Source organism: Micromonas pusilla (genome assembly GCF_000151265.4).
Source record: "Micromonas pusilla CCMP1545 genomic scaffold MICPUCscaffold_1, whole genome shotgun sequence".
In the NCBI taxonomy this organism is placed as follows: Eukaryota; Viridiplantae; Chlorophyta; class Mamiellophyceae; order Mamiellales; family Mamiellaceae; genus Micromonas; species Micromonas pusilla.
In genome coordinates this window covers 1,409,490-1,430,462 of record NW_003315882.1, presented here as the reverse complement: position 1 = coordinate 1,430,462, position 20,973 = coordinate 1,409,490, and the positions used below count along the sequence as shown (strand labels likewise).

At 69.4% G+C, this 20,973-nt stretch overlaps 5 protein-coding genes across 5 annotated transcripts; 2 read left to right on the top strand and 3 right to left on the bottom strand.

Annotated features, from left to right (window-relative positions):
* Nucleotides 1-1,143: 1,143 nt before the first annotated feature.
* Nucleotides 1,144-3,432, top strand: MICPUCDRAFT_61601 (uncharacterized protein; the record flags this gene model as incomplete). Its single annotated transcript, XM_003055600.1, has 1 exon — nt 1,144-3,432. The coding sequence occupies one exon, from the start codon at nt 1,144-1,146 to the stop codon at nt 3,430-3,432; it is 2,289 nt and encodes a 762-aa protein (XP_003055646.1).
* A 1,982-nt stretch (nt 3,433-5,414) lies between these two features.
* On the bottom strand, nt 5,415-5,672 carry MICPUCDRAFT_12765 (uncharacterized protein; the record flags this gene model as incomplete). Its single annotated transcript, XM_003055060.1, has 1 exon — nt 5,415-5,672. A coding segment is annotated over one exon (258 nt), but the record flags the coding sequence as incomplete, so codon positions are not given.
* A 9,256-nt stretch (nt 5,673-14,928) lies between these two features.
* Nucleotides 14,929-16,252, bottom strand: MICPUCDRAFT_12843 (uncharacterized protein; the record flags this gene model as incomplete). Its single annotated transcript, XM_003055059.1, has 2 exons — nt 14,929-15,295; nt 15,492-16,252. Coding segments are annotated over 2 exons (1,128 nt in total), but the record flags the coding sequence as incomplete, so codon positions are not given.
* A 2,188-nt stretch (nt 16,253-18,440) lies between these two features.
* On the top strand, nt 18,441-19,388 carry MICPUCDRAFT_5544 (uncharacterized protein; the record flags this gene model as incomplete). Its single annotated transcript, XM_003055599.1, has 2 exons — nt 18,441-18,800; nt 18,903-19,388. Coding segments are annotated over 2 exons (846 nt in total), but the record flags the coding sequence as incomplete, so codon positions are not given.
* A 574-nt stretch (nt 19,389-19,962) lies between these two features.
* On the bottom strand, nt 19,963-20,954 carry MICPUCDRAFT_50518 (uncharacterized protein; the record flags this gene model as incomplete). The annotated part of the gene is made up of 2 exons (XM_003055058.1): nt 19,963-20,435; nt 20,615-20,954. 2 exons carry the CDS (start codon nt 20,952-20,954, stop codon nt 19,963-19,965), a joined length of 813 nt encoding a protein of 270 aa, XP_003055104.1.
* Between the last annotated feature and the right edge of the window lie 19 nt (nt 20,955-20,973).

Below are 20,973 nucleotides of genomic sequence, written 5' to 3'. Positions count from 1 at the left end.
CGAGCGGCGAACGTCGCGATCGCGCCGTCGCGCGATTCGCCGTTGACGTTGACGTACATCGACCAAGTCCCGGGCCGCGGGAGGGAGAACTCCAACCCGTACGTCCCGTCGCCGTGGTCGACAACGTCGGCGTCGGCGGGGGGCGGCGCGCCGCCGCGGCGCTCGTGCCGCGCGTCGTCGGCGTCGTCCGGGTCCTCCTCGGTAGGGACAAAGAACAGACGCGCGAGGACGCGGTCGCCGCCTTCCAGGCACGCGTTGCCGTGCGCGTCGTGCGCGACGAAGCACGCCCTCGAGCGCTCGTTGACTTTCACGCCGTGCGCGAGCGCGTCGCCGCGGACGACGCAGCGCTCGGCGTCGGCGACGCCGGCGACGATTTGCAACGCCTTCGGCCAGCCCGCGACGTTTCGGCCGTCGATCGTGGTCTTGAAGCGATACGAACCGGCGCGCGCGAGCGTGCCCTTGAAGACGAGCTCGCTGCTCGTGGACGTCGTCACGTCCAGGGTGAGATCCACGGGGCCGACGGCGTCGCAGCGCACGCGTTGGCCTTCGCTCGAGGCGAAAGCCGCGAGGTTATCGAACCTGTCTCGCGCCTCCACGGCGATGGTGACCTCTTGCCCGGCGTCGCCGACGAGCGTGCTCCCGCCCACGCGCCCGCGCTTCTCGCGCAGGCCGTGGATGCGAACGGTGGACTTCCCCGCGTCCGCGACCGAGGGTTTGAGCGCGACGCTCTTGAGCGCGGCGGAGCCGGGGAGGAGGTCGAGCGCGCGCGAGCCGTACGCGTCGGACGCGGCGTCGGCGGCGAAAATCGCGAGCTCGTACTCGCCCGCGACGGTCGCGCGGAACCGCGCGACGGCGAAATCGACGCCGTTCTCTTCCACCTCCGCGTCTGTGGGCTCGACGACTTCCGCTTCGACGTCGCCGGCGCCGACGCCGTCGGCGAAGACGACGAGCCCGTCGTCGCCGCCGCCGCCCCCGCCGCCGCCGCCGCCGTGCCGCTTCTTTGATCGCTTCCCGGCGCTCGCGCCGCCGCCGCCGCCGCCGCGAGCGAGCATCGTGACGTTCCCGAACCGGTCGCGGCGGCGCACTCTCACCTCGAGCCACGACCCCGCGGTCCACTTCTCGAGATCCTCCTCGCTCGGGGCGATGATCTCGCACGACGGAGGGTCCAGCGTCGTCGGGACGCACTCGATCGGAAACGAAATTTCCTGCCCCGCCGTCGTCAGCACGACTCGGTACGTCCCCGCCCGCGTGAGCGCGTACGTCGCGTCGTACGTCCCGTTCCCGATGTCGACCATCTCTCCACCCTGCGACGTCGCCACGTGCCCCTCGAGCACGGGGAACCCTTCCTCGTCGTCGGACGCGTCGCGCGACGCATCGGGCGCCGTCGCCGGCGCCATCGCCATCGCCGTCGCCGTCGGAGTCGCGTCGTCGCGTTCCGGCTCGAAGATGGCGAACCGCACGCGCGCTCCGCCCCGCTCGATGCGCCCGCCCCCCGGGTTGGCGCTGATGAGCGAAAACTTCGCCTCCGCGCCCGCGACGCACTCGGACGCGTTCGTCCCCGCGATCGTGGACAACGGCAAGCTGACGACGCCGCGCGCCTTGGCCATCGCGACGAGCTCGCCGCTTTTGAGCAGCCCGAGGAGCACCTCCGCCACCGCGGGGGGCAGCGCGGCGACGACGCGGTCGGCGCGGTCCGCGTCCATGTCGTCCAACACGCTCGCGACGAACGTCATGTCCATCGACCCGGACGCGATGATCGCCGCGAACTTCTCGGGGGCGAGCCACCCTGCGAGCGTCGCCGCGAGCTCGAGCGGGTCCATCTCCATCATCGCGGCGCCGGCGTTGAACGGGTCCATCTCGGAGATGATGGCGACGAGCCTGAGCTTGAGCTCCGTCTTTGCGCGCGTCTGCGTCTTTTCGTCGAGGACAGTCTCCACGACGGCCGCGAACGCGGAGGCGACGTCCTTGGGCTCCATCGCGTCGCACGCGGCGGACCCGGCGGCGAACTCCATCCGCACCATCATCATCGCGCGCTTATTCGTCGGCATCGACGCGAGAATCTCGCCGACGACGGTGGCGTCCGGCATCCTCGACGCCAAAATCGCGCTCTCGCTCGGCGGCAAATTCCCCAACACGCGCGCGGTGAGCGAGTACTCCATCGCCGCGAGGACGACGACCGCTTGGTCCGGGTACGCGTCGCTGTTGTCGTCCACGACAGCCATGGACAGAAATACGTCCACGACGGCGTCCGTCTGGACGTCGGCGCGCGTCTCCGGCGCGTCCGGCGCCCACCCGGTTTCGTCGAGTTCCTCCGCCATCGCCGCGCCGAACGCGCCGTTGTACCCGGAGAGCTCCACCACGGACGCGAGCGCGCGCGCGCTTCCGCCGGGGCCGAGGAGGCACAGGATGTGCCCGGCGAGCTTCGCGGACATCTTCGGCAAGACCGCGCCGGCGATACCGGAGGAGGCGGCGGGGATCGAACCGCCGCCGCCGCACAACGACCCGACGAGCTTCGCCAGCCGCGGCCCGGTGCCGCCAACCTCCCCGCCCACGAGCTCGTCCACAGACGCCTGCGACATCGCCGCGAGGTGCGACGCCACCTTCTCGAGCATCGGGCGCTCGGCGAGCGTCACGAGCGCGAGCGTCGAGCGCTTCGGTCCCTCTGGGGTGAGGTCCTGGAGCGCCCTCAGGAGCGGCCCGCCCGTCTTCTTGGCGTCGACGACGGCGAGGACGCGCTCCAAAAACTCCGGCGGCATCAGCAGGCACGCGCGCGCGGCGGCGTCGGGGTCCATGTGCGCGACAGACTCGACCGCGGCGTCCGGGTCGGTGTTCCACAGATCGCGCAGGATCAGATCGTGCGCCTCTTGCGCGGACATGGACGACAGCAGCGCCCCGCGCGCGTTCGCCGGCATGTTCGCGAAGACGTCGAGCCGCGTCTTTTTGTCCATCGCGCGAAACGTCGTCGTCACCTCCGTCGTCGTCATACAACACATCGCCGCCGCCGCCGCCGCGGGGTCCATCGCGGACAGCGCGCCGACGCGCTCGGCCATCGGCATCTCGTTGAGGACGCCCGCCGCCGCGGCAGGGCGCATGTCCTCCATCGCCTTCGCGACTTGCGACGCGTCCAAACCCTCGAGGGACTTGGCCGCGCGTTGCGCCGCCGCGCGCGACGGCCGCAGCCCTCCGCCGCCGAATTCAAACGCGGCGTCCTCCTCGGCGTCCTCGGATGTGACTTCCGCGATTTGGGCGACGTCGAGCTCGGCGCCCTTGAGGAGGCCGATGCCGTCGGAATCTTCGTCGTCGATCACCTCCGCGGTCTCGACGATTTCCGTCGTATCTTCCTCCTCGAGCCACCCGTTGGCGTCTCGCACGCGCACGAGCCGCGGGACGTCCGGAAGCGGCACGCCGTTCAACGTCGCGCGGACCAAGTGACGCCCGGGCTCGACCCAAAACGCCGGGGATTCGAACCGTCGCGTCTCCGCGTTGAACCGCACGCGGTTGTTGTACGTCAGACCGCTCGGCGTGCTCACGCTCACGACGACGGCTTCGCGACCGGTCATGACGCGAATGGCGTCCGTCGGCTGAATCACGCACGTCGTCGCGTCCCCCAGATTAACGACGTCCTCCGCGCCTCGAAGCGCGCACTCGCTCGATCGCAGCGGGCCGAGCGTAGGAGACAGAAAGTACCTCGCGAGCGCCGCCTCGTCTTTGCATCGCAAGCCGTTGATCGCGACGATGAGGTCGTACTGCGTGAGTTCCTCCAAGATGATCTTCGCGCGGTACGAGCCGTCGCCGGCGTCGTCGACGGCGGCTTCGCGTCGCCCGCCTTCGTTCGCGGGCGCGCCGAAGAGCTCGACCAAGTCGCCGCCCACCGCGCGCGGGTTCCCGTACGCGTCGTGCGTCTGAAGGAGCAGCTCGACGGGCACGCCCGTGGTGCAGTGCCCTAACCCGTCGCCACTGATGGTCGTCTTGCACGGATCCGGCGCGCCGGCGACGACGCGAACGAGCCGCGGCCACCCCGCGCAGGAGCAGTCGCCGACAAGCGCCGCGACGCTGTACGCCCCCGCCGCCGTGAGCGTGGACTTGAACGACCCGACGTCCTCCATGGGTTCAAACCCCACCTCGACGGGGCCGCGCGCGGCGGCGAGGATTCGCTCGCCGCCGGTCCAGGACGTCTTGTTGCCGAACGAGTCGCGCGGTAAGACGCGAACGATCACGACGTCGCCGGCCATGATCGTCGCCGGCGCGGCGACGTCGACGTCGTCTGCGTCCGCGTCCGCTGTATCCAAGTCCTCCTCCTTCCCCCCGATCGGCTCCTCGATCGTCTCGCCCGTCTCTTCGTCCACGGTGAGCAGCGCCATCCGCGCGACGCACGCGCTCGGGAACGTCGGCCCGGGTTCGAGCGTCACTTGGAAAGAGCCGACGACGGCGCGGTCGTCGGGGTCGTCGGACGCGTTGGGCGGGTACTTGATCGCGATGACGCTCACGTCGTACGTCCCCGCGGTCGCCGCGCGCAGCCGAACCTCCCAGGACCCGTCCCCGAGCTCGACGTTCTCGCAGTCGCACGGGCCAGGGCCTTCGACCTCCGCGCCGAGGCGGTTCAGACGGCCGCGGTTCTTCGTGAGGTTTCCGAACCGATCGCGGCGCGCGACGCGCACCGCGCCGGGGGCGCCCGCGACCCACCGCGCCATCATCTTCGCGGCGTCGACGTCGCAGTCCGGCGGGGACATCGGGCCGGCGTGGCACGGAATGGGGATCGTCCGCGTCGTCGGGTGATCCGGCTTGTTCAGGATGATCGCGATCTCCATCTGCCCGGCTTTCGTGACCGTGTACGTGAACTCGTACGTGCCGTCGCCGTAGTCGACGGTTTTTCCGAGGATCACTTCCCCGTCGGGCGTCCGCGCTTCCAAGAGCAACGGCGCGCCGCCGCGGTTGATTCGGTTCCCGCCGTAATCCCTCGCCTCGCACGTCACCGTCGCTTCCTCGCCGGCGACGCAGAACTCCGCGCCGCGGCCGCCAAACGTGGACGACGTGAGGGACACTTCGAGTCCCTCGGCGGTGACGTACATCGGCGTGCCCGGGACGTGCTCGCCGTCGAGCATGACGGAGACGCCGTACCGCCCCGGGTATAACCACTGCACGTCCGCGACGTAGGACTGCTTGTCCTTGGTCATCGCGCACGGGATCGCCTCTTGAACGCCGGAGGGTTGGAGAAGTCGAACCGTCACGGCTTCGCCGCCGGTGAGGAGACGACCGGACTCGCGGAACCCGACGCCCTCGATGACGAGCTTCGCCGTCGAGCCAATCTCGTAGACGCCGTCCGCGTCCTCGATCGACGGGATCAGCCGCGCGCTCGCTTCCTCCGCGGTGAGTCGGCCGAACAACACCGTGAACGGGATGCCGCCGTCCACGGTGGGCTCGCCGTTCACCATGACGAGTATGTTCCACCGCCCCGCGGTCGGGGCGACGAACTCTAACCCGTACGTCCCGTCGACGTTGTCGAGCACGCGCGCGTCCCGCGCCTTGACGCCGTTCGGACCGGTGACCTCTATCGACACCTCGTCCTCGCCCTCCAAACGCAAGTTGCCGTACATGTCCGCGGTCTTGAGCACGAGCTCGACCCTATCGCCCGTGCGAACGGTCTCGAGGAGATTAACGCTCAGGCGGCACATCGGCGTGTGCGTCGGCCCAGCGATGACCTGCAACGCGCGCCACGACACCGCGAGAGAATCCGCGAGCACCCTGAGCTCGAACGTCCCGGATCGAATCATCCGCGCGACGTAATCCTCCCTGTTGCCCGTGGCGCCGGTGACGTTGAACGCGACGTACTCCGTGCCCCTGGCCTCGACTTCGATGTGCTTGTCCTCTTCCCAGAAGCTGCGGTTCCCGTATCGATCTCTCGCTTGGATTTGCACGAAGATTTCATCCCCGGCGTGCACGATCCACGTCTCCCCCGCCCTCGTCGCGCCGACGACGATCACGTCCACGTTCGTCGGCTCCGCGTCCGCGGCGCCGAGCTCGAGCTCGAAGATGCCGTTCGGAAGCGGGAACATCGTGTTCGCGCGGAAGCCGAAGAGGTCTCTGTTCAGACGCACCGGGTCGATGAGCGAGTCATCAACCTTGGAGACGCCGTCTCGGCGGTCTCCGTACGCGTCGAAGCCCTCCGCGTCGATCTCGCCGTTTAAGAGCGCCTCCTCGAGCTCGGCTTCGGTCTCGTAGATTTGATCGGCAGAGTCTCGCTTCGCGCGAGTGTCCTCGTCCTCGACGAAGACGCCGACTTGGTACGACCCGGCGACGGTCGCGAAGAATCGAATCTCGCACGTCCCGTCCCCGAGTTCGGAGACGTCGACGGCGACGGCGCCGGGACCGCGGCCGCCGCCGGCGAGCCGCGCGAGGCCTTCCCTGCGCGGGACCCGGTTACCGTACGCGTCCACGCGAACGACCGTCAGCGCGACGGTCCCGCCGGCTTGCCATCGCGTTCGGAGCGCGCCCTCGACCCTGCACGCGTTGTAATCCACCGCGCCGGCTTCGCACGTCGCGCGAAACGTAATCGTCTCCGTGCCACGGAAAAACGAAACCTCAAACGGGCCGGCTTTCGTGACGACGTACGACGCCTCGTACGTCCCGTCGCCGTTATCGACGACCGTGCCTTTCGTCGTGACGCCGCCGACGCGCGTCGCGACTTGGAAGTTCGCGCCGCCCTCGAAGAGACGGTTCCCGCGCGAGTCCCGCGATTCTATGAGCGCCAACGCCGGCTCGCCCGCGATCGCCGTCTCCAACCCGGCGCCAGACAGCCGGCTCATCGGAAGCGACGCGTCCAACGCCTCGACGTCCACGAACAGCGGCGAACCGGCGATGCTCTCGCCGTTCATCGTCGCGACGATCTCGTGCGTGCCCACCTCCCACCATCTGACGCTCGCGCGGTACCGCCCGCCGCTCTCGGTGAACGACGTCGGAACCGCGTGCGACGTCCCCGACGGCGCGACGACGTGCACGGAAATCGCCTCTTGCCCGCGCATCCCCCTGCCGGTGACTTCGTACTCCAGCGATTGCACGTACACGTCGTTGACGGCGCCGCAGACGACCGCCGCGTTCCAATCGGATCCGACGCCTACGTCCGAGCCGCCGCCGCCGCCGAAAGCGGCGGCTAAGCCCGGGCCGGGGCGGAGCGCGACGTCGCGCGGCCGCAGCGGACCGTACGTCGCGACAATCTCCGACGTGCTCTCCTTCGCGACGCGACCGTTCACGACCGCCTGCGCGATCCACCGCCCGACCTCGTCCAGGATGAACGTGCACCCGTACGTCCCGTCGTCGTGGTCGACGACGTCGATCGTCGCGAGGCGCGCGCCGGAGGGCGCGGTGAGCGACACGTCCACCTGGTCGCCGCCGACGTGACAGGGGTTGCCAAACTTGTCCTCCGTCTGCACCGTGACGTGCGCGGGGGCGTCTCTAAACACCCCCGCGAGCGCGTCGCCCCGGATGGACGCGCGCGACGTCTCGCACTGCCCGGGGTACACGACGAGCGCGATCGGGGAGGAGGCGATCTCGAGGTCGTCCACGGCGACGGCGACGAGATATGACCCCGCGCGCGGGACGACGCCTCTGAGCTCCGCGCGCCCGCCGCCGACGTCGATCGCGTCGAACGTAAACTCGCCGCTGCCGCCGCTGCCGCGCGCGACCGCGGTCGCCTTTTCGCCGTTCCACGCCGCGGCGTTCCCGTGGCGGTCGCGCGCGGAGACGTGGCACGTGATCTCCTCGCCCGCGATCGCGACGGTGACGCCGTGCGTCGCCGCGCGGGCGCCCGCGGCGTCTCCGGCGGACGTCTCCGTCGCCAGCGAAGCCGTCGACCCCACGTGCGACACCGGGCCGGGCCTCAGCACGACGTCCAGCGGCATCCCGGGCAACGGCTCGCCGGTGTCCGGGGAGACGACGGACACGGAGTAAATTCCCGCGATCGTCGTCGTGAACTCGAACCGCGAGACGCCGTCGGCGGTGACGGTCGGCTCGATCGCGACGCCGCCCGGTCCCTCCGCGCGTCCTTCGAACGCGAACAGCGCCTTGTCCGCGTGGACGACGTTCCCGAACGCGTCTCGCATGAAGACGTCCAAGACTCCAGGCTCGCCCGCGCTCCACGCGCTCGCGATCGCGGTCGCGTCGTACTCCGTCATCGTCGCCACGGGCTCTCCGGGTTCGATCTCGATCAGAATTTCCCTCGACTCCGGCCGGTCGAGCTCCGCGGACTGCACCTCGAGCGTTATCCTGCACGTCCCAGACACCGTGGGCGTGAACCGCACGTCGTACTCCCCGTCGCCGTTGTCCGTGACGACGCACGGCTCGCCAAAGTCCGCCTTGGGGTGCCCGATCGGAGGGGAGACGTACGCGGTGAGCTCGGCGCCGCCGTGACGTATGCGGCCGCCGCCTCGTTCCCTGGCGACGAGCTTGAACGCGTACTCCGTCCCGCACGCGGCGGCGTCGACGTTCTCCGTCGCGATTGACTCGCTCGCGACGTCGCTGCCGAGCATCGCCTCGGGGAACATGACCTCCGAGGCGATCAGGCTGATCGTCGCTCGCGACGCGACGCGCGATCGCAACTTTGAGTTTTTGATAAACCCGAAAATTTCCTCCACGCGCTTGTCCAGGGTGTTGATGCAAATCTCCGTCGCCAAATCCAGGGGCATCGCCTCGAGCATCCCCGCGGCGTCCTTCGCGGACATGTTGTTCATGTATCGCACGCACGCGGCGATCAGGTTCGGGTGCGAGTGCCCCTGCCCGAGCTCGCCCTCCGCGCGGTCCGCCTCCATGATCGCTCGGACTTGGTCCGGATCTAATCCTTCGAAAGCCGCGGCGCACGATCGCACGTCCAGGTCGCTCAGCACGAGCGCGGTCATCTCGGACGTGAGGTGGTTCACGCAGCAGATGCCGAGGTCGCGCAGCGGCTTGACGTGCTTCAGCACGTACCCGGGCGCGCCTTTCAGGATCGCAAACTTCTCGGGTCGCGTGAGCTCAAACTTTCCGTCGGTCGCGTTTAACGACGCGACAATCACGGAGAGCGCCGCGCCGACGCGCGTGGACGGCTTGTACGACTCCTGAAGCAGCGCGACGACCTCTATGGACTCTCGCGCGAGCTCCGCGAGCGCGCGCGCGAGCTGCTCGGGCGTGAAGTGCATCATCATGCGCATCATCTCGTGCCCGCTGAAGTCTGCGAAAATCGCTCCGGCGACGCCCTTCGGGCAACAGTCGACGAGCTCCGCCGCGACTTCTTTCTGCTTCTCCATCGGAAGTTCCCTCAGCAACTGCGCGGCCGCGGAGCGCGCGCCCATGGACATCGCCGCGATCGTCTCGTCCAGCTTCTGCGCGTCTAAAATCGCCCCCGGCTTTGGCGTCGCCTTCTCTTTTTTCTTGCTCTTCTTTCCCTTCTTCCCCTTGGCCGGCTCCGGCTCCGGCGCCGCCGCCGCCGCCGCCTCCGCCGCCGCCGCGGCGTGCCTGATGTGCCCGCCCGCGGGCTCCGACAGAAGCGTGTACAGCGTCCCACCGAGGTCTTCGGCGGCGTGCGCGCTCACCGCGGTCGCGAGCTTCTCGGGGTGCAACCTCCCCAACGCGGGGCCGATGCGTCGCGCGCGAATCACCGCAGCCTCTTTCTCCGCGTCGCGCTCCTTCGCCGGGAGGTGCTTGTCCTCTTTGTACTGCTTGTACAACCCCTTCGTGAGCGCGAAGACGGCGTAGTCGTCCATCGTCTTCATGAACTCGATCTGCAGCATCGGATCCATCTGCGCGATGACCGCGGCGGCTTTGTCCGGGTTCATCCGTCGCAGCAACTCCGCGCCCTCTTCCGTGGACATGCCGTCGACGGCTCGAGAGAGCTTCTCGGTGGCGACGCCGTCGAGAATCTTCGCCGTCGCGTCCGCGTGCGCGCCGCCCTGCTCCTCCGAGCGCGCCATCGCGGACAACAGCGTCCCGAGGTCGGCGTCGTTCATCTTGTTCATCGACCGCGCGATCGCGGAGCTCTTCTCGCGCAGCGCGTCGCCGGACATGTTGGACAGGAGCGCGCCCACGTCCGCCGGATCCATGCTCGCGAGAATCGCCTCCGTCCGCTCCTCCGTCATGCCCTCCACCGCCGCCGCGGCGTGATCCCGCGGCAGCGAGTTCAAAACCTGCGACACCGCGGACGGGTACATCCCGTTCAACATCTTCGTCGTGCTCTCCGCGCTGTACCCTTCCAAGGACTCCGCCGCGCGCGTCGGCGGCATCGACGCGAGCGCCTGCGACGCCGCCTCCGGCTGCAGCCGCACGAGAAACGCGCTCACCTCGCTCGACGACATGTCCTCCAGCTCCCTCAACTCCGGGAGCGCGTTCACGATGTCGATCGTGAACGGGCTCCCGATGACCGCCTCCTGGTCCAGCGACACGCTCACGGTGTGCAGACCAGCCTGCGTCCATCGATACGACCCGTGGTACCGCCCTTCTCTGAACGTCACGTCCACGGCGCTGATCCCGCCGGATGGCGTCAGCACTCGCACGCCAACCGCCTCGGACCCGGTCATCCACCGATTCAAGCTCTCGTACGCGCTCGCTTGGACGACGACGTCGCTGGACGTCATCACGCTCGTCGCGTCGAAGGAGGAGGAGGAGGAAGATCCGCCGGATCCGCCGGTCCCGGGCGCACCAGGGTCCACGCCGAACCCGCGGAAGACGACGTCGTGCGCGAAACACGGACCGAACGACGCAACCACCTCCGCGACGTCCCCGGCGCCCTTGACGCCGTTGACGGAGACGGAGAGCCCCCACACGCCGGCTTTGTCGAGCGCGAACGACGCACCGTATGTGCCGTCGCCGTGGTCGACGACGACCGCGGAGACGGTGCCGACGCCGTCGGGGGACAGGAGCGACATGTCGACGAGGTCGCCGCCTCTGGCGAGGAGGTTGCCGTGGCGGTCGGCGGCGTGAATGGTGAGCGTCGACGTCGCGTTGGCGTCGACGCCGTCGAGCGCGTCGCCGAAGAGGACGCACCGCAGCGGGTGCGCGGGGCCGGGGGTGATCTGCAGCATCCGGGGGTACCCCGCGAGGTGATCTTTGCCGATCCTCGCGTCGAGGAGGTACGACCCCGCGCGCGAGAACGTCGCCTGAAGCGTCGCCGGGGAGAGCGCCGATTTGGCGTCGTTTTCGAAAATCACGTCGTCGGCGTCGGACTTCGTCCACCCCTTGTCCCCGCCGCGCGCGCTCGCGGACGCCTCCGCCTCGGGCGAGAACACCGTCGGGTTCCCGTCCCTATCGCGCGGCGAGACGACGAGCTTGACGACGTCCCCCGCGGTCGCGGTGAGGACGTCGCTGTCCGCGGAGGCGAGCGACGCGCCGTACACCGTCGTCACGCACGAATTCGCGGCGGCGCTCGACGGGTACGCGACGAGTTCGAACGGCGACCCGACGATCGGCGTCTGCTGTTCTCCCGCGGTGACGTGGAGGAAATACCGCCCGCTCGTCGTCGCGGACGCGACGATAGACGCGTGGCCTTCCGCGCCGTCGACGACGTGCGCGTCGATGTGCCCCGGGCCCTCCGCGGCGCATCGAATCGCGAGCTGCGATTGCCGGCTCGGCGTCTGGTTGCCGTGCGCGTCGCGTCGTTCAATCTGAAACGTCCCTCTCTCGCCAACCTCGACCTCGAGGACGGCGTCGCCGAGGAGAACGCACTGCGACGCGACGGCTCTTCCGGGGACGCAGATGCCTTGAAGCGTTAACGTCTCGTCGTCGAGCGTTATCGTGACTTCATACGGCCCGGCTTGACGAATCGCGTACGAACACTCGTACGCGCCGTTCCCGTAGTCCAACACGGAGCCCTCCTTCACGACGCCGTCGTCCGCGCCGCCGATGACTCTCGTCCGCATCTGCACGTCCGCGCCGCCGGACACGAGCCTGTTACCCCGCGAGTCGTGCGCGTCGATCACGAACGATATCCTCTCCCCCGAGACGCAGCGGTGCGTCCCCGCGCCGGTGATTTGACACGCGCCGAGCCGCATCTTCTCCGGGTGCACCGCGACCATGATCGGGCACCCGTCGATCGGGACGCCGTCCAGGGCGACCGTCACCGCGTGCGCGCCAACCTCCGGCCAGGTGATGCGCGCGCTCGCGGACTGCGTCCCGGGTTTGATGCGCAGCGGGACGGACATCGACATCGCGGACGGGGAGACGACTCTGACGGCGAACGCCTCGCCGCCGGTGAGCACGCGGCCAGTGCGCTTCTCGATCACCTCGACGACGAGCTCGTCGTCGCCGCCGCAGACGCTCTGTTGCCTTCCTCCTTTCTTCTTCGTCATCGACGCTCGCAAGTCACGCGACGTCAGAGGGCCGTACGACACGATGAGCTCGTACGAGTCGTTCGCGAGCCGCCCGTTGAACATCACGCGGAGCGTCCACGCGCCCTGCGACGTACACGTAAACTCCAACCCGTACGTCCCGTCGCCGTGGTCGCTGACGCGGACGTTCCCGCCGATCTCGCCGTCCGGCGCGCGCAGCACGCCGCGAACGTCGTCCCCGCCGCTGCTTCGCGGGTTGCCGTAGTAATCCGCGGCGCTGACGTTGATCTTGCACGCGCGGCCGACGAGCAAGCGCATGCGTTGGGTCGCGTCTCTCACGTGCGAGAGGTGCCCCGCGAATGGACCGCTCGCGGGCTGCGCGCTCAGGTCGAGCAACGCGTCCCCGGTGATTTTATCCGATCCGAACGCGACGCTCTGGTCCGGTCGCGTCGCGAGCGCGAGGTCGTCGAGCGCGCCGCCGAGGCTGCGCGGAGGGCGGCGCGCGCGCGGCGGCGTCCCCGACCCGGACGCGGACGCGGATTCGCGGGATTCGGAATCGCGATCCCCCCTCTCTCCGCGCCACTCCGTCTCCACCTCCACGACCTGCGTCAGCTCTCCGCCGCCGGCGTTCTCTTTCTGATTCTTCTCTTTCTCTGAGATATCTCCGCGCTCGAGGATGTCCAGCGCGGACGCGACGCTGCTCGCCTCGCTCGGCGCGACGCCCTCCGCCAGCGGCGTCGCCGTGACGGAGACGACGAGTCGCGTCGCGAGCGTCTTCTTCCCGAGCTTCAGAGGTAACACCCTCTTCACGCTCCGTCCGGGGGTGATCGCGAAGTCGAGGAGGTCTAACGCCGCTTCGCCGTACGTTTTATCTCCTTCTTTGACGACGAACGAGGACACCTTAGGGGCGTACGCGTCCGTCTTCGGGTTCACGAAGAGCGTGCAGAGAAGCTGGAGGTTGTCGTCGATCGCGGCCTCTCCGCGCGCGACGGCGACGCTCTGCGTGGATACGAAACGACGCGCGGGGGCAGGGGGCACGTCAGAGGGGGTCGAGGGGACGGCGGCGGCGGCGGCGGCGGCGGCCGAGGGCGCGTCGATCGCGCGGACGTCGCGGAGGAAACGCGGGGCGAGGGGGCGCGACGACGCGTTCGCTCGCCCCGACGGTTCGGCCGTGCTTTTCCGCATTTTCGAACGAAGATCGGCGCGGCGTCGCGCGCGGACGCGGGGGCGAGACGCACCTTGCTCGAGCTCGACTTCTTCCCGCGCTTCCACGTCACGCACAGGGACTTCGTGTTCGGCAAGACGTTGAACAGGTGATGGACGCGGACGTCGAACTGCGGGAAAGAGCGAGCGCGAAATCGGAATCGGAGGGCGGGGCGTCGGTCAGGAAGAGGAGGAGGAGGAGGAGGAGGAGGAGGAGGAGGATGCATCGCGCGCGGAGGGGGGTATCGCCGAGGCGCGCGGCGCGACGCGAGCGGTCGCGACGTCGGCGGCGCGAAGGGCGCGCGATCGCACCTGATACTTGTCCGCTTTCCATCCCTTCAGCGAGCGCATCACGCCGGACACCATGTTCCCGCGCGCGAATCCAGCGCCCGCTCGCGCTCGCAGCTGCGCCCCTTCCTTTCTCGCCTCGCCGCTTCCCTCGCGACGCCCCGACGCGCTCTCCGCGGACGCGCGGGCGGTCCAACGCCGACGCGCGCGCGCGCTGTGCACGTGCTCGCGCGGTCGTCAACACCCCGCGTGCGTCGCGCTCGTGCCGAGCCTGCGCCGCGTGGGCGCGTTGTGTCAGCCCGCTCGACGCGATCGAGGGAATGAAGGTGTTACTATCGACGCGCGTTAGAGCGAGCGCGACGTCGATTTCCGCGGCCGGTGAAAACAATCGCTTTTCACCCACCCCCGGTTTCAAGATTTGATCGCGCCTCCTTTCAACTGACTACGTTTCATACGAAAACACCGACTACACTAAAAAATTGCCCGCGCCGCGTCACACCCTCGAGTCCGCCGCGAACTCCCCGACGATCCGCGCACGCCGCTGCGCCAGCCGCGCCCGCCGCCGCCGCAGCGCCAACCCCGCGCACCCGAGACACATCACGCACATCGCCGCCGTCGCGTGCGAGAGGAAAAAGACCACCGCGCCGCGCGCCGACGCGAACGCGCTCCGCCGCGCGCCGCCGCCGCCGCCGCCGCCGAGTCCGAGTTCCTCCTCCACGTCGTCCCTCGCGACGCCCACCGCCGCGGAGATCGGATCCGTCCCTATCCTATCGCCGCGCGCCGCCGCCGCCGCCACCGCCGCCGCCGCCTCCCCGCGCGCGCGAGGCATGAGCGCCAACGACACCACCGCGCCCTTCTCGTCCGACGCCTCGCCCTCTCCGACGGCGGGCTCGTACCCCGGCGCGGACGCGCGCACGCGCACCTTCCCCGCCGCGCACGGCCGCGCGTACTGCCCCGTGCCGTTCAGCGTGGAGAACGGCATCGCGGCGCCCTCCGCACCTCCCTCGCCTCGAGGCTCGATCGTCAGGACGACGCCGGGCCCGGAGATTGGCGCGCGCGTGACGGCGTCGACGACGACGCCGCTCACGGATTTCGCGCACGCGACGAGCGCCGTCGCGAGCATCGCGGGCGCGTGCTCGCGCCACAGCCGCTCCAACTCTCTCACCTCGGGCCACTTCACCTCGTTGACTTCGATCGTGAGCGCCATCGTGCCGGTGACGATGTAGTGCCAGTCCTGCATCCCGCCCCACAGCGGGTACCACGCGGCGCCGTTCGTGATCCCGCCTTTGAAGCGCTCCTCGTTCGGACGCCGCGACTTTCGCGCGATGCTCAGTTCCGCGGTCGCGGGGATCATTCGCCCTCGATGCGCGGAGGCGTACGCGCTCGCCATCCTTCGAAACGCGGGGTCGTCAGGCGCGCGCGAGTACCGCGTCTTCCCGTCGTCGGTGCCGTCCCACGGGTAGTTGGCCACGAGCGCGCCCTCGTGGAAGTTGAGCGCGGCGGTGAGATTCGTCGCCCTGAGGGTCGAGGGTCCGTACGAAGCGACGTCGGGGTGGGGTTGAAAGGCGTCAGTTGAAGTTGAAAGGCGCCGAGGGCGGGGATTGAAAGCGAGGTGTGGGCGGAGAGAGACGATAGCAAAAGTCCTTAAGGATCGGCGTTCACCACGCCGACGCGGTCGTATGGGAACCAGTGTGAGATAGAACGCGCCTCGACCAACGCATCATCGCCGCCGTCTCCGGCTGCCGGCCGGCGGCGTCGTCGTCGTCGCCGCCGCCGCCGAAATCGCCGCGCTCGAGCTTTAACCCGCCGCGGAACTGATCCGGGAAGTCGCGGTTTAAGTCCACGCCGTTCGCGTTGTTCCGCGATCGCGTCGCGAACCCGTCCGGGTTCATCGTCGGCACGAAGAAGAGACGCGCGGACGCGACGAGCGCCGCCGCCGCCGTTAACGTCGCCGCGTCGTCGCCGTCGCCGCCGCCGCCGCCGACGCCGCGGTGCGCGTCGCAGAGCAGCCGCGCGAGTCTCAGCGCGAGCTCCCTCCCGACGGGCTCGTCGCCGTGCATGTTCGCGATGAACCCGAACGACGGCTTCGCGCCGCCGTTATCGCCGCCCGCGCCGGTCTTCGAGTTCGCCTTCTCCTCCGGGACTGCGATCTCGAGCACGGGCAGGTCGACCCCGCGGACGCTGCGTCCCGTGGACGACAGCGCGCTGATCCCCGCGCACGCGCCCTCGTGAAGCGCCCTCAGCGCCGCCGCGAGCTCTTCGTTCGTGCGGTACCTCCACTCCTCCCGCGTCGGGTCCGCGTCCGCGTCCGCGGCGATCGTCTGTTTCGTCCGCGGGACGGCGTCGGATCCGACGACGCCTCCGTCGGACGGTCTCGCGACGTCGACGGTCTCGAGCGCGTCCGCGCGCGCCGTCGCGGACGCGAGCAGCGCGACGGCGACGAGGACGAGGAGTCCTCGACGCGCTCGCGTCATCGCGGCGGCGTCGCGCGCGCGCGCGTCTGCCCGCGACCGCCGAGGTCGGCGCGCGTTTTCGCCGTCGGCCCATAACCTGCTTTTATCGAAATCTCGAAAACGACAGCCGCGCGAGAGGGGTACCACTGATAAACGGTCCGCGACGCCGCGCGCGCGCGCCATCGTACGGCGCGCGGTGCACGACATCGACGCCGACGTCGCACACGACCGACGCGAACGTCGCGCTCGTTCCGTGCGTCACATCACCTTTGGCGAACGCGCGGCGGCGCTCGCGGCGATGGCCCCCCCCGTGACGGGCCCCGCGATGCCGTCCGCCTCCATCGCGTCGGGAGCGCCTCCCGCGACGCCGCATCACGCGAACGGCGCGACGCGGTTCGTGAACAAAGAGAACGCCGCGCCGCCGGGCAGCAGCGCGAAGGAGTACGGCGCGTTCGCGGCGACGCCGGGAGCGAAGACCAGCGCGGAGTCCGTCGCGGAGGTGCGCGCTCGGCCCGATCGACCGCCCCCGCGATCTCGTCGTTCGTTGCTCATTCCGTCACGACACGAAACGAAACGCGCGCGAACGCATCATCGCCCCTCGTCGCCGCCGTCCGACGCCGTCTCCCGCCCCGTCTCCTCGTCTCCCTCCCATCCACAGCGCGTCGAGCGAATGAAAGAGCGCGTCAGAGTCCTGAGCACCCCCGCGCGGCGCCAGGCCGCGGCGGAGAGCGCGGAGGCGACGCTCGCGGCCGCGTCGTGCGCGCAACCCCCCGGGGCGTCCGTCCCGCCGCAGCCGCCCGCCGTCCCCGCGGCGCCGCACGTCACGTTCGCCCCGGGCGTCGGCGGGACCCCGATGCCCGGGCAGCCATCCGCGGCGAGGACGCCGTACACCGCGAACAAGACCCCGGCCGCGGCGGCGTCGAACGGCGGCGGCGTCGGCGCTGGCGCGGGGATCGCGGGCGGGAGACGCCGCGTCTCCGTGGACGGATTGCTCACGGAGTATCTAAGAGCGCAGGGGTCCACGCCGCCGCATCTGCGCACGGAGCGCGAACAGAGAGTCGCCGCGCTGAGGGAGTGCCCGACCTCGGCGCAGATGTGGTGCGAGTTTTTGGAGGGAGAGGAGCTCGCGCTCGGGGACGAGACCATGAACGGCGGCGGCGGCGGCGGCGGGTACGGCGGCGGCTCGGGACGAAACGGCGTGTCGCTGTTTCGCCTCTACGAACACGCGACGCGGTCGCTGCCGCAAGTGTCGCGCAACGCGCCGTACGAGAAGCAGGGGCACTACCTGCGTCTGTATCTCGGCCTCGCGCGGCAGCAGATGGTGTCGAACATGGACGACGCGCGCGACACGTTCAAGTACCTCAAGTCCGAGGGGTTTTGGCAGCAGCACGGGATGTTTTGGACCGAGTGGGCGGCGTTTGGGTACCAGTACAAGGGCGAGGAGAAGGCTTTGAAAATTTTAACCAAGGGCGTCGCGGCGGGCGCGACGCCGATATCCATCGTGGAGGAGATGAAGCGCGACATCGAGCGCGGGTCGTACCAGATCGCCGCGCCGGGGGGTCTCGGCCGCGGCGGCGGGGATCGAACCGGCGGCGGAAGCATGGATCCGTACGAGCAACAGAGAGAGATGGTCATGGCGCAGCGGCGAGAGATGATGCTCGCGAGGGAACGCGAACGCGCGACGCGAGCCGCCGCCGACGCCGCCGCGGAGGAGCGCGCGCGCCTGGAAGCGACCGTGAGCATCCCGAAGATAGACCCCGCGGGTGGGTACGGCGGTGGGTACGCGTACATGAACGACGAGAACGCGCCGCCGCGTCAGAGGGCGCCGCCGTCCGTCGCGCCGAGGACGCCGGCGGCGGCGGCGGAGCCCGACGACGTCACGATGGAGATTTGCTCCGCGGATCAGGCGCGGCGGCATCACCCGCCGCAGCAGCAGCAGCAACAGCGGCGCGCGGCGCATCAGCCCGCGGCGCCGGTCGTGGAGATGGAGGACGCGACCGTCGTGGTGGATTACGACGCCGCGCAGCAGCAGCAGCGGGAGCAGCAGGCGCGGCTGCAGGCGCGGGCGGCGCGGCCGCAGATGCCCCGGTCGATATCCGCGCCCGCGGCGCCGGGGGCGACGGCTGCGGCTTCCGCCGCCGCGGCCCCCGCGGCGCCCGCGGCCGCGGCGGTGGACGAGAAGAAGAAGCGCGCGAAGATCAGAGAGAACTCCGAGATGGTCGTCGTCAGAGGCGTCAAGTACCTGAAGCTCGAGTGCGTCGGTCAGGGCGGCACGTGCAAGGTGTACAAGGTGCTGTGCCCGAAGCGCAAGACGTACGCGCTGAAACGCATCCGTCTGCAAGGGCGCGAGAAGGAGACCGTCGCCGGTTTCTTGGACGAGATTCGTTTACTGCAAAACCTGCGAGGGAAGCACAACATCATCCAGCTCGTGGACGCGGAAGTGTGCAAGAACGAGGGGTTGATTTACGTCGTCCTCGAGTACGGCGAAATCGACCTCGCGCGTTTGCTCTCCAAGCGCGAGAAACAACGCGCCAAGGAGCTGAAGGAGAAGGAGAAGGGTAAAGAAGGCGTCGACGCGGCGGGGACCGCGGGCGCCGCCGACGCCGCGAACAACGGCAAGAGCAACGCCGGGATGATCGACGACAACTTCCTGCGTCTGTACTTTGAGCAGATGGTCGAAGCCGTGGGGACGATCCACGAGCAAAAGATCGTGCACTCGGATTTGAAACCCGCCAACTTCCTCTTCGTCGAGGGCGCGCTCAAGCTCATCGACTTCGGCATCGCGAAGCAAGACACGTCGAAGAGCGACACGACGAACATCGTTCGGGACCACCAGGTTGGCACGGTGAACTACATGTCCCCGGAGGCGATCTTGAACGGGCAGCCGAGCGCGCTGGGCGGACCGCTGAAGGTTGGCAGGGCGAGCGACATCTGGTCGTTGGGGTGCATCCTATATCAGATGGTGTACGGGCAAACCCCGTTCGCGAGGATCACCGGGATGATTCCGAAGCTGCACGCGATCACGGATCCCAAGCACGTGATTCCGATGCCGCCGGTCGCGAACCCGCACCTCACGGATCTCATCTCGCAGTGCCTCGTGAGGCATCCGCATCACAGGATCACGATCGAGGGAATCTTGCGGCATCCGTTTTTGCGCCCGGCGGCGGCGGCGACGCCGTCGAAGAACGCGGCGGAGGAGAAGCCCGCGTCCGGTCTCAGCGCGCTGCAGCTGACCGCGCTTCTGGAGCAGATTCAGAAGCACGGCGCGGGCGTGGACGTCGGCGCGGTGACGCAGGAGGTGTTCCGTCAGATCGCCGCGGGGGAGACGAACGTGAGCGTGTCGCCGCTGTTGAGAAAGCACGCCAAGGCGCCCACGGCGGCGGCGGCGGCGGAGACGGCGGCGGCGGGGACGGCGGAAACGGCCGCGGCGGCGCCGTTAACAGGGGAGCAGCCGGCGGCGCCGCCGAAGGAGCCGGCGGTGGTTGAGGAATCCTCCGTCCCGGCGGCGACGGACGCCGTGGACGCGATGCAGGAGGGTGTCGAGGCGATCAGCCTGAACGAGGCGTGACCGAAAACGACCGACGGGGGGCGGGGCGGGAACTCGGGAAGGGAACGAAAGTTTTCTGTTCGACACCGGCGCGAGCAGTATGATAGCAGTAAAAGGTTCTTTAACGACGACGACGACGTCTATCACATCGACGCACCACGACCCGCGATGCAACTCGATCACATCACGCGTCCATCGGCTTGAAGATCACGACGCGCTTGAACACCTCTCTGCTCGACACCTGGTCCCCCCCCGAGCCGTCCGCGTTTCGCGGCGTAAACGTCCGCTCGACGATCATCGTGTTCGCGTCCTCCAACGTCCGCTGCGTCGCCTCCCACCCCAACGGCGTGACGCTCTCCGTGAGGTGCACCTTCCCGCCCGCGCTCGGGTGGTCCTCGTACGACGTGTTTCGGAACACGCTGCCGCCCTCTTCGCCGAACAGCTCGCTGCCGCCTTTAAACGGCTCCTCCCACTCGCCGAGCGGGTAGACGATCGATCGGACGCCCTTGCCCGTGCCCGGGTCGGTAAGGACGCGGAACTCGCCCTCTTCCTCGCCCGTCTCTCTCCACTCTTGCTCGTACGGCGCGAGCGCGCGTTCGGCGGCTTTCTCGGGGGTGAGGCCGTGCGCGGCGAGGTACGCGGCCGCGTTGACGCTCTCTGCGTTGACGACGACGACGACGACGGGAGGGATCGGATTTTTTCAGGGTTAGGGTGGGGACGGAGTCGCGACGCGGGACGCGCGCGACCGCGCGGGCGATGGACGATCGCGGTGGTCGCGATGCGGACGCGGACGCGGCGCGTCGCTCGATCGATTGGCCGGGCGCGCGGCGGCTCACCCTCTGACGCGCGCGTCCACCTCCCGACGAAGCTCGGGACGTCGTCCGCGCTCGCCACGGCCGCGGCGACGCCGCGACGCGCGGTCGTCGTCGCGCGTCGAAGACTCCCTACGCGGCTCGACGACGCCCGCGAGACGCGCGAAACGGACGAGACGAGGACGCTGCGGGCGGCGACGCGTCCGAGCGCGTTCATGCGACAGGTGGCGTCTGCCGAGGGCGATGAATCGCGAGCGCGAGGCGGGCGACGGCTCGTCGTCCGCGCGGATGCGGAGTGGGACGACGAAAGCGAACAGAAACTCCGACACGTCACGGCCAGAGGCAGGGACAGGTAACAATCCATCCGACGCGGCGCCTCGCCG